Raw genomic sequence first — 12,749 nt, 5'->3', positions numbered from 1 at the left:
TGTGACGTCCCGCCATCCATTCAGGCAGAACGCCACCCAACCAGGCTGCCAGCAGCAGGCGCAAGGGGGCAGACTGCCCAAGCCGGCCAGCAGGCAAGGGGGCCAGCAGCAGTTGAAGAGGCAGCCGTTACAACAGTTTCAGCTGTTACGGCAGTTACAGCCGTTACAGCTGTTACAACAAGTAGTGGGGCGGCAGTTTCAAGCTTGGAGAGGCTTGTGCAGAACGTGGGGCAGACTAGGAGCATCTAGGAGTCCTTTTTGGAAGACTTAGAAGCATGTCTTGTAGGCATGGCCTTAGTAACTTGTATAGTGTAGCATTTACTAGCTCTTAGGCATTAGAGTAGTATAAATAGTAGTTCATTTTACTTGTAAAGCATCCAATAATTTCAGCAAGTAATAGAAGTTCCTTCTTCCAATATTCTGTCTTCCTTCTTATTTTCTTAGCGATCCGAGTGAGAGGCTTACTTAAGTTTGCAAGAACGAGCAAGAATCGTGAGTAAACCGTCAAGTGCCGCACAGAGTATTGTCCGAATCAAAAAGTCCGTGACATGTGGCTCAATTTACTCATGAATCTAGAAAAACCCAAATAGTCCAAAACTGTCACTGCTATTACATTTTAGAGTCAAATTATCTTAATCACTAATTTAAAAAAATTCAACCTTTGTTTTTACCAATTTTAATTTGAAGACTTTTTTATCAGAGCTATGGCTCAATTTACTCGTGAATCTAGAAAAACCCAAATAGTCCAAAACTGTCACTGCATTTTCTCTGTGAAAAAAAAGAAAGGTCAAGAGTGCAAAAATGGCGTTGTTGAAACTGCTTCTGTATTCATTTTTATTTCTCCAAATTTTGACAACAATTTCATCAAATGGAGTTGGTGATGCAGATGCAGATTCATCTATCAGACTCCAACTTGACCAACCCAACTCCAAAATTTCCATTTTAGGTTTTCTCTATACTCAATTTTGTGCTTTTTTACTCTAAAATGGAATTGGGTTTATCGTATATTGGAAATTTATCATCTGGGGTTTACTCGTTAATGTAGTTTTTTTGTTTTCTGTTCCAAGTAGAGTGAAACAGGTGTAAGATGATTCATCCAGAACTAATTTGAGATTAAGGTGAAGTTAAAGATTGATTCTTTTGATAATTTTATGTGAAAATATCAGTGTTGATTTGATCTCTCAAGAGCACCTAAAATTCTGAAGATGTGTTGTAGTTCCTTTGTTGTAGGGGTAGCAAATGTAGTTGTGTATATAGGTTCAAAATTCGGTGGAGACAAAAGACACTAGTGATTCTTTCCATTTATGCTAGCCTTGGTGGAAGAGTTATTTGGTACCTCTTGTTGGTGGGAGGTGTCAGGTATTCCGTGGAATTAGTCGAGATGTATGAAAACAGGCCTGAACACCACGGTCATTAAAAAAAATTGTTTGAGTCAAAATGTGTCAAACAGTCGTAACCCAACCTTCCTTGCATAACCCAATTTTCTGCACAATCCACCCAACCTATCTGGTGAAAAGTTGGAGAAATACAAAATAATTGGAGAACATCACATATTTCTTCTTTAGATTGTTTGGATGAATGTTGAATGAAGTGGAAAGTAATTCCTTATTAATGAGGTAGATATAAGAATATGTGTTGTTATGTTAGTACTTTTATCATTTCAAAGAGGTAAGAAATGAGTATTAGAATATTATTTCATACTTCTGCTGTAATAGAGAGAGTATCTTGTGTTGTATAGACAATTTAGTTGATTTGATTAAATAGATTGGAGGGTAATTTCTTTATTCTAATTTTTTTTGCTTGTGAATTGGGTTACATTTTTGATCGTGTGGATTAAACTTCTTTGACCTGTTATGACCTAATTGATTGATTAGTTATTTTGGTTTCAACCTACTAGGTCAACTCAACAAAAGGTCATGATTTAATTGGTAGAAGCACTGGACGGGTTGGGCGGGTTTGGGTTGATTATTGCCATCTCTTCTCTGCTCTATGTAGCAGGAGGAATGAAAATAAAGAAACATATCTTTGTTTGTGTGGTCCTAGTATAGCAGAAATGTTTTCTAAAAACCTGTTAGTTTCCTACTTTTTTAGATATAGTTATTTAAAAACTAAGTGGTTGTTTGGTCGTTGGTTTAGAGTTGTTTAGGCATTAACAGTGTAGGGATTTCTTATGTAGGGTCTAGGGAATAGCTATGCAAAGATTAGAAATGCAAGGATTAGTAATACCTGGATTAATTATGCATAAATCAGTTATTTATGAATTGTTTACTCAAAACAATAAAATAATTATACATGATATAGTATTACATGGATTGCAATATCGAGATTATTCTTTATTGAATATCTTATTTGTTTCAATTATACATTTGTAATTTAAAAAATCTTAAGTTTTAAAATATAATAATTTTGCACCAAGAATGTGACCTAGTTATGAATGAAGTGGGTTGAGAACCATGAGTTCAGGTAAAGACAAAGACATTATGTGATTTTTTTCTCATTTGACCTTGCATGGTGGAACGAGTTACATGATACCTATTGCTGGTGGGAGGTGACCCGTGGAAGATAGCTTGGACACCACAATTATCATAAAAATAAAAATAAAAGATTTTTTCAATAACAATTTAGCCTACAGTATGATGAGGGCTTTCTGTCTTTTGATTTAGTGATTATACGGGGTATGTTATTATTGTATCATGTAGCATGTATTAGTTATACCACCAAGGAAAGAAGAAACCAAACATAGGATTAAGCATGTTGAATCTTATGTAGATCAGGAAAAAGCCAAGCAAACATGGTATAAGTTATACTCAATTTTGTGTAGGTTGAAGATCAACAACCAAACAAAGTATAAATTTTATACATGTATTGTGGTACTTATGCTTTGACCAAACGAGCCTCCTTGGTGCATTGGATTTCTATGGATTAAATTTGAGTGAATGTTGACCTTTTGATTAAAGGTCTGTAATTGAGATAGAAAATAGGAATGCATTATGATCTTAGCATTTTTTTATTACTAGGAAGAACCGAAGAACTGAACAATTATTTGCTGCTGTTGGGAACATTTCTTAGTATAAAACTATTTAGAATATCAATTATATGGGGTTTAGACTTCTGTGGATATCTTATTGTCAACTATATTAGCCCTTTCTCTTTTTTCGGATCTGGCTATTCTGTTAGTTGGAAAATTATTGAGTGATCTCAATCAATCAACTATGCGTCGAAACTAGTTGTGCTTTGCTATACGGCACCTCTTTTATCTATTCCAGTCTATTTGAGCCCATGCCATTCCAGTACTCAATAATTTGTCCTGTGGGAACAAATAAGGATTTCGAACAAAGTATATATTCTTCAAATCTGTTACTTGTTCCTACAATGAAATCTTTAACCAAACTAATAAGCTCCAGTCAAGTGCTGACCTAATGTAGGTGTAACGACCACTAATCTGGGTAATGTGCAAAAGTATAATTCATTCCTCTTTATTGTCGTTTCCCCTTGTTTTTATAGCTCCCTTCTAATTAACAACTTAATTTTCTTTCCTTTTCTTTGGATGAAAGAGTCGCTTATTAACGACAGTACTCGTGAACTGAGGACGAAGGATGAAAAAATCAAAGAGCTGGAGAACACGGTTGACTAGAAATTAGCCAAATTGGCTTCTCTACAAAGTGAACTTCAGTTATTTCAGGTTTGAAATACACCTTTTGAAGAGAGTGGTCATTTTTAGTATCTGAGCAAGCTAAAGAATTCAGACAGTCAGATAAAAAACAGAGAAAATTATGTGCTCTAGAGTGGTCATAACTTCATACATACTTATCTTCGCTAGGAAAAAGGTTCCTTTAATGCAAAAGAGCTGGTTGCTAAGGCTAATGTTCGTGCAACTGAACTTGAACAACAGGTTAGTTATGTTTAAGCTGGCTTTGTTGTTTAGATATTATGCTGCATTCCTTAATATTCTGTTGATGTGCAGATAGATGCTCTTAGGAGGGAAACAGAAGCACAAAACAAGAAGAAAAATCTTCTTGAAATCAGTACAAATGAAGCAGAGAAGAAAATATATGAACTGAATCTAAAACTTGAAAGTGTATGTGCTGTTTACTTGAATTTTCATATTTGGGACTTACAAATATAATCCTTTTTGCATTCACTCAAACACTTCCTTAGGAATTGACATCACTTTGTATTGTATGCATATTTGATGTAGCTACAACGGATAAATGAGGAGCAGAATGCGAGGATCCGTAAAACCAAACGTGCTCTTCAAGTAGCAGAGGTTTCCATTACTTAGTTTCTTTGAGTACAGGAAATACTGATTAGCTGAGGGTACTAATACTTTTGGTGGCTTCAGGAAGAAATGATGAAGGCTAAATTGGAGGCTGCTTCTGTTTCTGAGCAGCTTGAGGAGGTAGAATCAGTACTTCTGAAATTATCTTTTTTTTTTCTACTTGTACTTCTAGTCTGTCATTGATTTCAAATATATCTAGAAATATTTATCTAGAATGATGTCTTTCTACTGCAATGAGGTTCTTATCCTCTCTTCTTCCATTTTTCTCTTGTAAGTTTCCAATCCTCTGGTTTTATACTCTCTTCCATCTAAACTCTGGGTGATGGCATTAACTAATCAAAGTCGACCTTGAAGACCAAAATATCATATTGTATTTCTTTCTGCTTCTTACTCTTGACATATTTTCAATCCTCCTTTTTTCTTTTCTATTTTTCCAAGTGAACTATTTCCCATTGGATCAATTAGGGTGGGGGTTCTGATATTTTATAACAAGAAAAAAACTGATTGCAACTTGATAAAATCACAGTGTGACTCAACAGCAAAATCAATTAACTATTCACTGGATCACATGTCCTCTACTTTTTGGAATTTGATTGAGTGTATTATTGTTGTGAAACCAGGTTAAAAAAGGATGGCTTCCACCTTGGCTTGCTGTTCATCTTGTACATTTTCGGGTGATTATACTTATTCTTTTGCATATTATAAGGGAGTCAGTATCTCTTTTTATCCATTTTCCTTGACTTATTGTGATTGTGCAGTCAATTGTTATGACTTACTGGACTGAGCACGGAAGGCCAGCTTTGGATCTGACCTTAAAAAAGGTCTTGTTCTTCTGCTAATGCTTCTTATTAGTTGGTACTTCATTTAGGTCAAATTATGCTTGTTCTTTATGTTGACACCCAATTTTGTCCACCTTGATACGATTAATTCACGAGCTTTTTAATTCCCAGACAATTTAGAATAATTTTTTTTATATATATATAAAATTCGAATATTTTCCGAAGTCGTTTAAGTAATGTTTGTCGACTTTTATAGTTTTATAATTAGAAAATATATTTCATATATACTCCGTAAATATTCGAAAATTATCTCAAAAGGATTTTTATTTTTTAGTTAGTATTCTACTAATTTGATATAGTTTTAAATTATGGTTTTTATATATATATATATATGTGTATATATTTATCGTCAGCTTGCAATTAAAATTAATTATTTTACTTTGTTAAAATGAAGAAGCTCGTTGATTAATTGATATGATTTTGTTTTATTTAAATCTTAGTCAAATTTCTTAAATTAATTTAACTTGACTAATCCAAAACATTACCTTTTCCTCTAAAACACCATTTGGAAATCAATCTTGGGCCCCTTTTCCAACTCCAAGTCCAAATCCCATGCCCAAATTTCTTTTTCCCAAATTTCCAGCAATTCCAGCTAGCCCATTCCCTTCCAATTAATTCCCAGGCGGCCCACTTCCCTATTCCCGACCCAACTTAGAATACCCAGCCCAAACATTCCACTCCAGCCCAACCCCTTTCCACTTACCCGACCCAATGCCAATAACCCAACCCCAAACCCGTTTCTCCCTTCTTCCTTTTCCCAACCCAGACGCGAAAATTCCCTCAAAAAACAGAAATTTCCAGCAGAAAACGGGACTGTACCAGACGGAAAAAAGAAAGAAAATTTCCAGAAACCCCCCCCCTCGCGTCTCCTCCACGTGCAAAATCCCCAGCGGAGTCGCCATTTCTGTTTTATCGGAAAAAATCGAAAGAGTTTATTTCGTTTTAAAAGATTTCGACTTTTAGGAGTCGCCACTTAATTTTTTAAGAAAAATTAAGAAAACTTGTTTTCAAATAATTCAAAAAAAAAATCGTTTGAAAACTTTGAAAGGGTTCGGGGATTCTTATTAACGTCTTAGGAAGGTTTTGAAGGCACCTAAGACGTTCCGCTTAATGCGGCTTTCCGGAAACTAACCATTTGACTAATATATTTTAAGATTTGCGAATTTTTATTTAAAGTTAAGCTTCCTAAATCTAAGCGAACTTGCGAATTTGAAACATTTATCGTTTTGAAATTTAGTTTAGTCTTAGGTTTGATAAAATAGAAGGGCGTTCGACGGGGTTAGAGTTTTTCTAACTCTAAGCTAACAACAATTGCACGAAAGCATGTAAACAAGTAAGAGAGAGAGAGAGAGATTTGGGTCCAATTTCGGGTTTTGTCCGCCTTGACCGAAATTTGTACCCACCTGCTTTTGGGTTTTAACCCATTCGATTTTCAGGTTTTTCAGCCTATTTCTCTTGTACCTGTCCTAATCTAAAACCCAAAAGCAGGTGGGTCCAAATTTCGGTCAAGGCGGACAGAACCCAAAATTGGACCCAAATCTCTCTCTCTCTCTCTTACTTGTTTACATGCTTTCGTGCAATTGTTGTTAGCTTAGAGTTAGAAAAACTCCAACCCCGTCGAACGCCTTTCTATTTTATCAAACCTAAAACTAAACTAAATTTCAAAACGATAAATGTTTCAAATTCGCAAGTTCGCTTAGATTTAGGAAGATTAACTTTAAATATAAATTCCCAAATCTTAAAATATATTAGTCAAATGGTTAGTTGCCGGAAAGCCGCATTAAGCGGAACGTCTTAGGTGCCTTCAAAACCTTCCTAAGACGTTAATAAGAATCCCCGAACCCTTTTAAAGTTTTCAAACGATTTTTCTGTTTGAATTATTTGAAAACAAGTTTTCTTAATTTTTCTTAAAAAATTAAGTGGCGACTTCTCAAAGTCGAAATCTTTTAAAACGAAATAAACTCTTTCGATTTTTTCTGATAAAACACTTTATATTATTCTTGAGATATCAATTCTGCATTATAGATGTCAGTCCTTTTAACAAATGCTTGCTTCAGGCCCTGGAGACCAAGTCTGAAGTAGTAAAGATGGCGGAGCCTCATATTCACTCATTTAAAACAGTAAGCCATTCCTTTTTAGTTTCTCCTTTCTACCAAAGGAAGCATTTCTTCTTTGACAGTCCATCTATTTAGTTCTGTTATCTAGTTTGTCGCTGTGGTCACCTTGACTCCCCCTTCTTAATGTATGCCCTATATTTGCACAGTTATTCCCTATCATTCCTCTATGCTTTAAATATATACATAGGTCTGAAAGATGATAATTTATAGTTCAGATTTTTGTTGGTTTTTCATTCCCAGAATTGAAATAACATTGTATACTATGCTTTTCTTCTCTATGTTCAACTATTCCTTGATTCCCTGTTGTTTCATTTGAAGGAATGGATCCCATCTATGAAAGAGCGCTTAGTAGAATTTGTTCGTGATGCCGGGCCTCATATGCAGAGGCTCAAGACTAAGACTATCCACCTTTATCACGAATCCAAGAAATTTATGGAACCTCATATTATGAATGCACAGGAGGTCATCCAACCCTATGTCAAGGTATATTTGTTTTTACCATCTATGTTCAGTGACTATGGTAAGCATGGTTTATTCATATCAGCCTACTAATTTGGCAGGTAGTTAGGAAAGTCGCAGACCCTTATGTTGACCATGTTTCACTGGTGATGAAACCTCATATTGACAAAGCAAGGATTCTCTTGCAACCTTACACCAAGAGAGTTCATCGTCATTATAGGAAGGCCAAGAAAACTGTCAGTTTATATCATCACCAGGCATGATGTCTCTTCCCCCTCTCTGTTTTCTCTATCTTGGTCTCCTGTTAAATGTTAATGCTGCTTTACTTTTGATGTGTCATCCTTGATGTTTTCTCCCTTCATTTTCTTTTGTTATCACGTAAGATCTAGAATTGTTCCCGCCCGTACTTTTTATTACAAATACAATCCTACAGTAACTATTGCCTCGACATTACCAACAAAAAGACTGTGATTTTATCTTGTGGAATTCACTGTCTGGAGGAAGGAATGGAGGATGAACTTGTTGGACAAGTTAACTGTCAAGATGGAATGAGGGAGAGATGAAAGAAGTTGGACTTCAAATAAAATTAATGAGATAATTTACAGAATTATAAAGAAAAATTTATTTGCATGAAAACTCATGTTTTGTTATAATGTGAGTGGATCATCATGAGCCAAACCTAGCTTTGCAAGAAACAATTAACCGTTAATGATGTATAGATCAATAAGAGACCTAATTAGAGGCCTCTTTTCTAGTTTATTGTGTTTTCTGATTTGGTCTCAGTTAGAGAAACTGGTGTATTCTTGCTTAGCGAGGCAGACATCAAATAGGTAAAGGAAAGATACACATGCTCCTGTTCTCTCACTCCGTGCTGTGGTTCTTTTTGTCATAAAATAGCTGGGCCATGTGGGTGTGAGGTAAAGGATTTTTGCATTGGTGCTGTTATGCGGAATTTGAGATAATACGAGAAAATATAAACGCGAAAAACAAGACAACAGATTTACGTGGTTCACCAATAAATTGGCTACGTCCACGGGGAAGAGGGAGAGCAGTTTTATTATGGAGAGGCGAGAACAGAATTACAGAATAGGGTTTGCCATAGCATCTATATATAGTGCTAAGCTACGCCCTTACAGGCTTGGGCCCAACATACAGAATTGACACATAATTAAGGGCCCAATACAACAACATTGTATACCGTCGGGCCGGGGGCGTCTCCGCCCCCCCGGACCCCCAGGCCAGGGGGCGCGTCGCCCCCCTGGACCCCCCGACTCGCTGACCGGGCAGCGAGACCCCCGTCCTTTCTGTTTGTAACGGGTCCGATTCAAGGCATTCAACAGGTGCATACCTAGAAGACCAGAATAACAGTAGTATTCTGGTGAATATGCTATCATCTAACACCTTGTTCTCTTTTTCCATCAATTCAGGATTTGGATGTACGGTTACTTGCTTCAAATGATTGTCTCATTTAGAGTATACTTTGTGAAGGTCCTATGATCATCCTGGACCATTTTAAGATTGAACAAACACACCCTTAAAATGCCAATCTCATATCTGTGTTGGATTGAGAAGTACACACACCTGACACATTTACATTTGATAAAAAAAATAACTTTTTCTTTTTTCCCTTTTTCTTTTTCTTTTTCTTTTTGTTCTATTTCTTTTTCTTTTGCTTTCCCTTTCTTCTTTTTCACTCCTTGCCGATATATCACCGACAGCCTGACATCGATTGGCCCCTTCATCACCAGCGAGCCCCACCATCCACTTCAAATAGCTCCACAATCTCTCTTCCCATTGTTGCTGATTGCTTCTTTTCTTTTCCTTTGTTTTTCATTTTTGCCAGCTTCTTTCACCGCAGAGGAGAAAAGAAAATGGAAGAAAGGAGGAAAAAATACAGTATATACATATATATATATATATATGCATGTATGTATGTATTTAATAACAGAAATATTATAAAATGAAGAATTTACACTTTTTGTGCTTCTCACTAGTATTAGTTTAAAATAGTCTAGGGGGGGGGGGGTCATAGGACTCCTTTAAAGTATTAGTGTGTAAACTGTAACTGATAATCCTTGACTAATCTAGGAGTAATTTTATGCCTTTCCCTTATATTACACCAGTTTTGGTTGCATGTCAACTTAATTTGTTAACAAAAATTAATACATGGGAAATGTAAGCTTTATTGCCCATTCATGTGTTTTAGGCTTTTAGCTTTCATTCTATAGCAATATGGATTTTCTCGTGCTATTATACACTGACCTAATATTGAACAATAATTTTAATGGAGTTCAAAAGTTTTATAGCAATCTCTCTTTCTCATTAAAAGTATGCCCTTACTGTACACCTATAAAGGGGGGAAAAGTAGCAATTTACCGCTGATGGGTTCAAGAATGGCTGCCTGGTATTTCTGATTTTCCGATTAGCACTATTATAATTAGGTGAAAATCTAAGTTTATTCTGGCTTTCTTCTGGTAGGAACATTTAATTATTTTTAAAGAATACCTCGAACGTGATTTGTTTACTAAAGCTAAGACGATTTGAGGACTTACCTTGAGAAAAATTGTGAAAACTATTGGGGAATGTAACACTGAATGATGCAGAATTTGGCTAATATGGCTACTTCATTTCAATTAAGGGAAAGAAAATTCAAGCATACTCAGTTTTTTTTTCAATTAAAATGATAAACCTTTTTTTCGAATGTGTTGGTACAATTCAACTTCAGTATTTCATTTATCTTTCAGGAATTGTTTTTTTTTTCTTCTTCTTGTGATGCTTGAAAATAGTTTTTCTTAGTCTTAAAAGGATGATGACAATCGGCTTATATGGATCATTGTTGCTTTTGGTTTTGAAGGCTCAAGAAAACATCCATCACATGTTGAAGAATCACCACATCACCAAGCCATATGCTACAAAGGAGTTGGCTTGGTATCTGGTATGTAATGCTATATCGTAGTAATCTCAAATTTAACATCAGATATTGAATGAGGGTGGATTATGTTCTAGTTCTTATGATATTTTGGCTTAACATTTAGTCATTCTCATTTTTGTATTTATTCCAGGCCTCAGCTTTGCTGGCTTTACCTGTGATCTTTCTTCTGAATTTGGTATCAGATTTTGGGCGGTTAGTTTTCACGACTTTGCTTTGGTTAACCATGATTCTACACTTTTATTTGGAGTAGCTCTAACTTTTTCTTCCCTTTTGCAACTTCAATGTGATTGTCCTATGCATTTTAGCAGTAAGAAGCCAAAGAAGCATTCACATAGACACCATACAAGCCACACACGTCGCAGGGCTAAAAGAGCACATTCTGACAAATGAAGTTCTATGCGACCACTCTACATTTTCCAATTGAATCAAAGGTAAAGTTCTATTGTTTGCTTTCTAACCTAGTTCCTACGACCAATCAACAGGACGATAATGCCTCCACTAAATCAACATAACGGGAAAGAATGGAAGTGAAACTGTGGCCTGATTTAAAATGTTAAGACAAGTTGTGCATATGTTGAGTAGATTAGTATGTTCTCTGGTCTGAGTTATGACGAGAAGAGGATAACGTTGATATATTGAAAGCATAATGCAAAGCTGACTATGTTAAATTGTACCTTCAACCGCACAATGATCTTTTCTCATAGAAATGTTCTGGAACAACCAATTCTGCTCTGATATTCTATTTATAGGTCTTTCTAATTGAAATATGTTTGGCTTTGTCTATAATTCGTTTCTTTCATGCTTATTGAACAGATCACATGTTTCAGTCTTATCGCACTGCAATATCCAGGGGTTTGGATGCCCTGGTTTTTGAGATGCTAAACACAACATCCAGAGATTTTGGATATCGAATTAGAACGAAATGGTGTATACAGTTTTCTTGGACAGAAAACAGAAGGATTTAGCAAATTTAATACATATATAGTTTAGAGGATTTAGGCTTAACTCTAATGCATCATCATCATCATCTCCAGTTTACCCTTTGTGTTGTGTAATGACATTGTATCTGTTCCCTCTTGACAATGAAGAACAATTATTGTCCATACATTTGGACATCTTTTATCAATTTCTTTTCTTTTTTTCAACATTGAAGAGTGGAATCAAAGATTTTTTTTTTCTTTACTATTGATGGTTATTAGTGTATGATACTGCATGTTTATATGCATAATGTAAAAGCTAAATTGCTTTTAATTTTCATTTAGATGAACAATTAGCACAAAGATGATAGCCTGATATGATGCTTTATTTACTTTAAACATGACTAAGTTCATAATTATGATGCATTATTCACCAAAAGATACTATAGTAAAACCTAGTTGAAGCTTCAATTACTTTTTTCAAGGTTAATTATTTATTTATAGCTTATTATACAAATAACTTTTGTTACATTCATTACAATATAGCTTTAAGCATACATCGAGATGTGTTTTCTCTTTTTGTTGTTGGTAGAGATTATACGAATTCATTCTGTATTGTTGAATTTTATTAAATGTTCGGAAAAAATAATCTTTTTTAAGAAAAACCATTTGAAAATAACTGATTTTTGTCAATAACTTTTTTTTTTTTAATTATGATCATTCTTTCTTTCTTTTCTTTTCATTTTTTGCTTTTGGTTTGTGTAGATGACATCCATTTATCAATGTTTATGGCTTCTCATCCTCCTTGGTTTTGCCTCAGGTAGTCTCTGCAGCAATGTTTATTGCATAACTTATAAATATACAAAATATATTAAAAACTTATACAAAAAAAAATATTATAAATTGTCGTTCTTTCCATATCAATATGATCGATGAATAAAACATATTAAAATAATAGTCAAAAATCGTATCTTAACCCTAAAAAAAAAAATTGTGACAACTAAAAAGAAACGGAATTAAATAGTATAAATTATACAACAATCCACATTTATAAGTTGAAACATTTAATACACTTTTTCGATCCATTTAACCTGTTATGTTTTTCTTTTGCATCCCTCATAAAAAAACATTAACTAGAAAAGTCATTAGACTAAATTATATTCTTATTTTTTGTTTGGTCTCAATTTAATATTACCTTCTTTTTTG

At 34.7% G+C, this 12,749-nt stretch overlaps 1 protein-coding gene and 1 pseudogene across 1 annotated transcript in view; both read left to right on the top strand.

Annotated features, from left to right (window-relative positions):
* LOC107024754 overlaps window positions 1-249 on the top strand; it is a 10,666-nt gene extending 10,417 nt beyond the window's left edge. The window contains exon 4 of the mRNA XM_015225724.1: window positions 25-249. Coding sequence (XP_015081210.1) covers window positions 25-249 — 225 coding nt within the window. The remainder of the gene's footprint in view (window positions 1-24) is intronic.
* Window positions 250-779: 530 nt separating this feature from the next.
* LOC107024753 lies at window positions 780-11,769 on the top strand (annotated as a pseudogene).
* The last annotated feature ends 980 nt before the right edge of the window (window positions 11,770-12,749 follow it).

Source organism: Solanum pennellii, chromosome 7, assembly GCF_001406875.1.
Source record: "Solanum pennellii chromosome 7, SPENNV200".
Taxonomy (NCBI): domain Eukaryota; kingdom Viridiplantae; phylum Streptophyta; class Magnoliopsida; order Solanales; family Solanaceae; genus Solanum; species Solanum pennellii.
The sequence above is the reverse complement of the archived record's forward strand: the minus strand, read 5'-3'. Positions and strand labels throughout refer to the sequence as shown.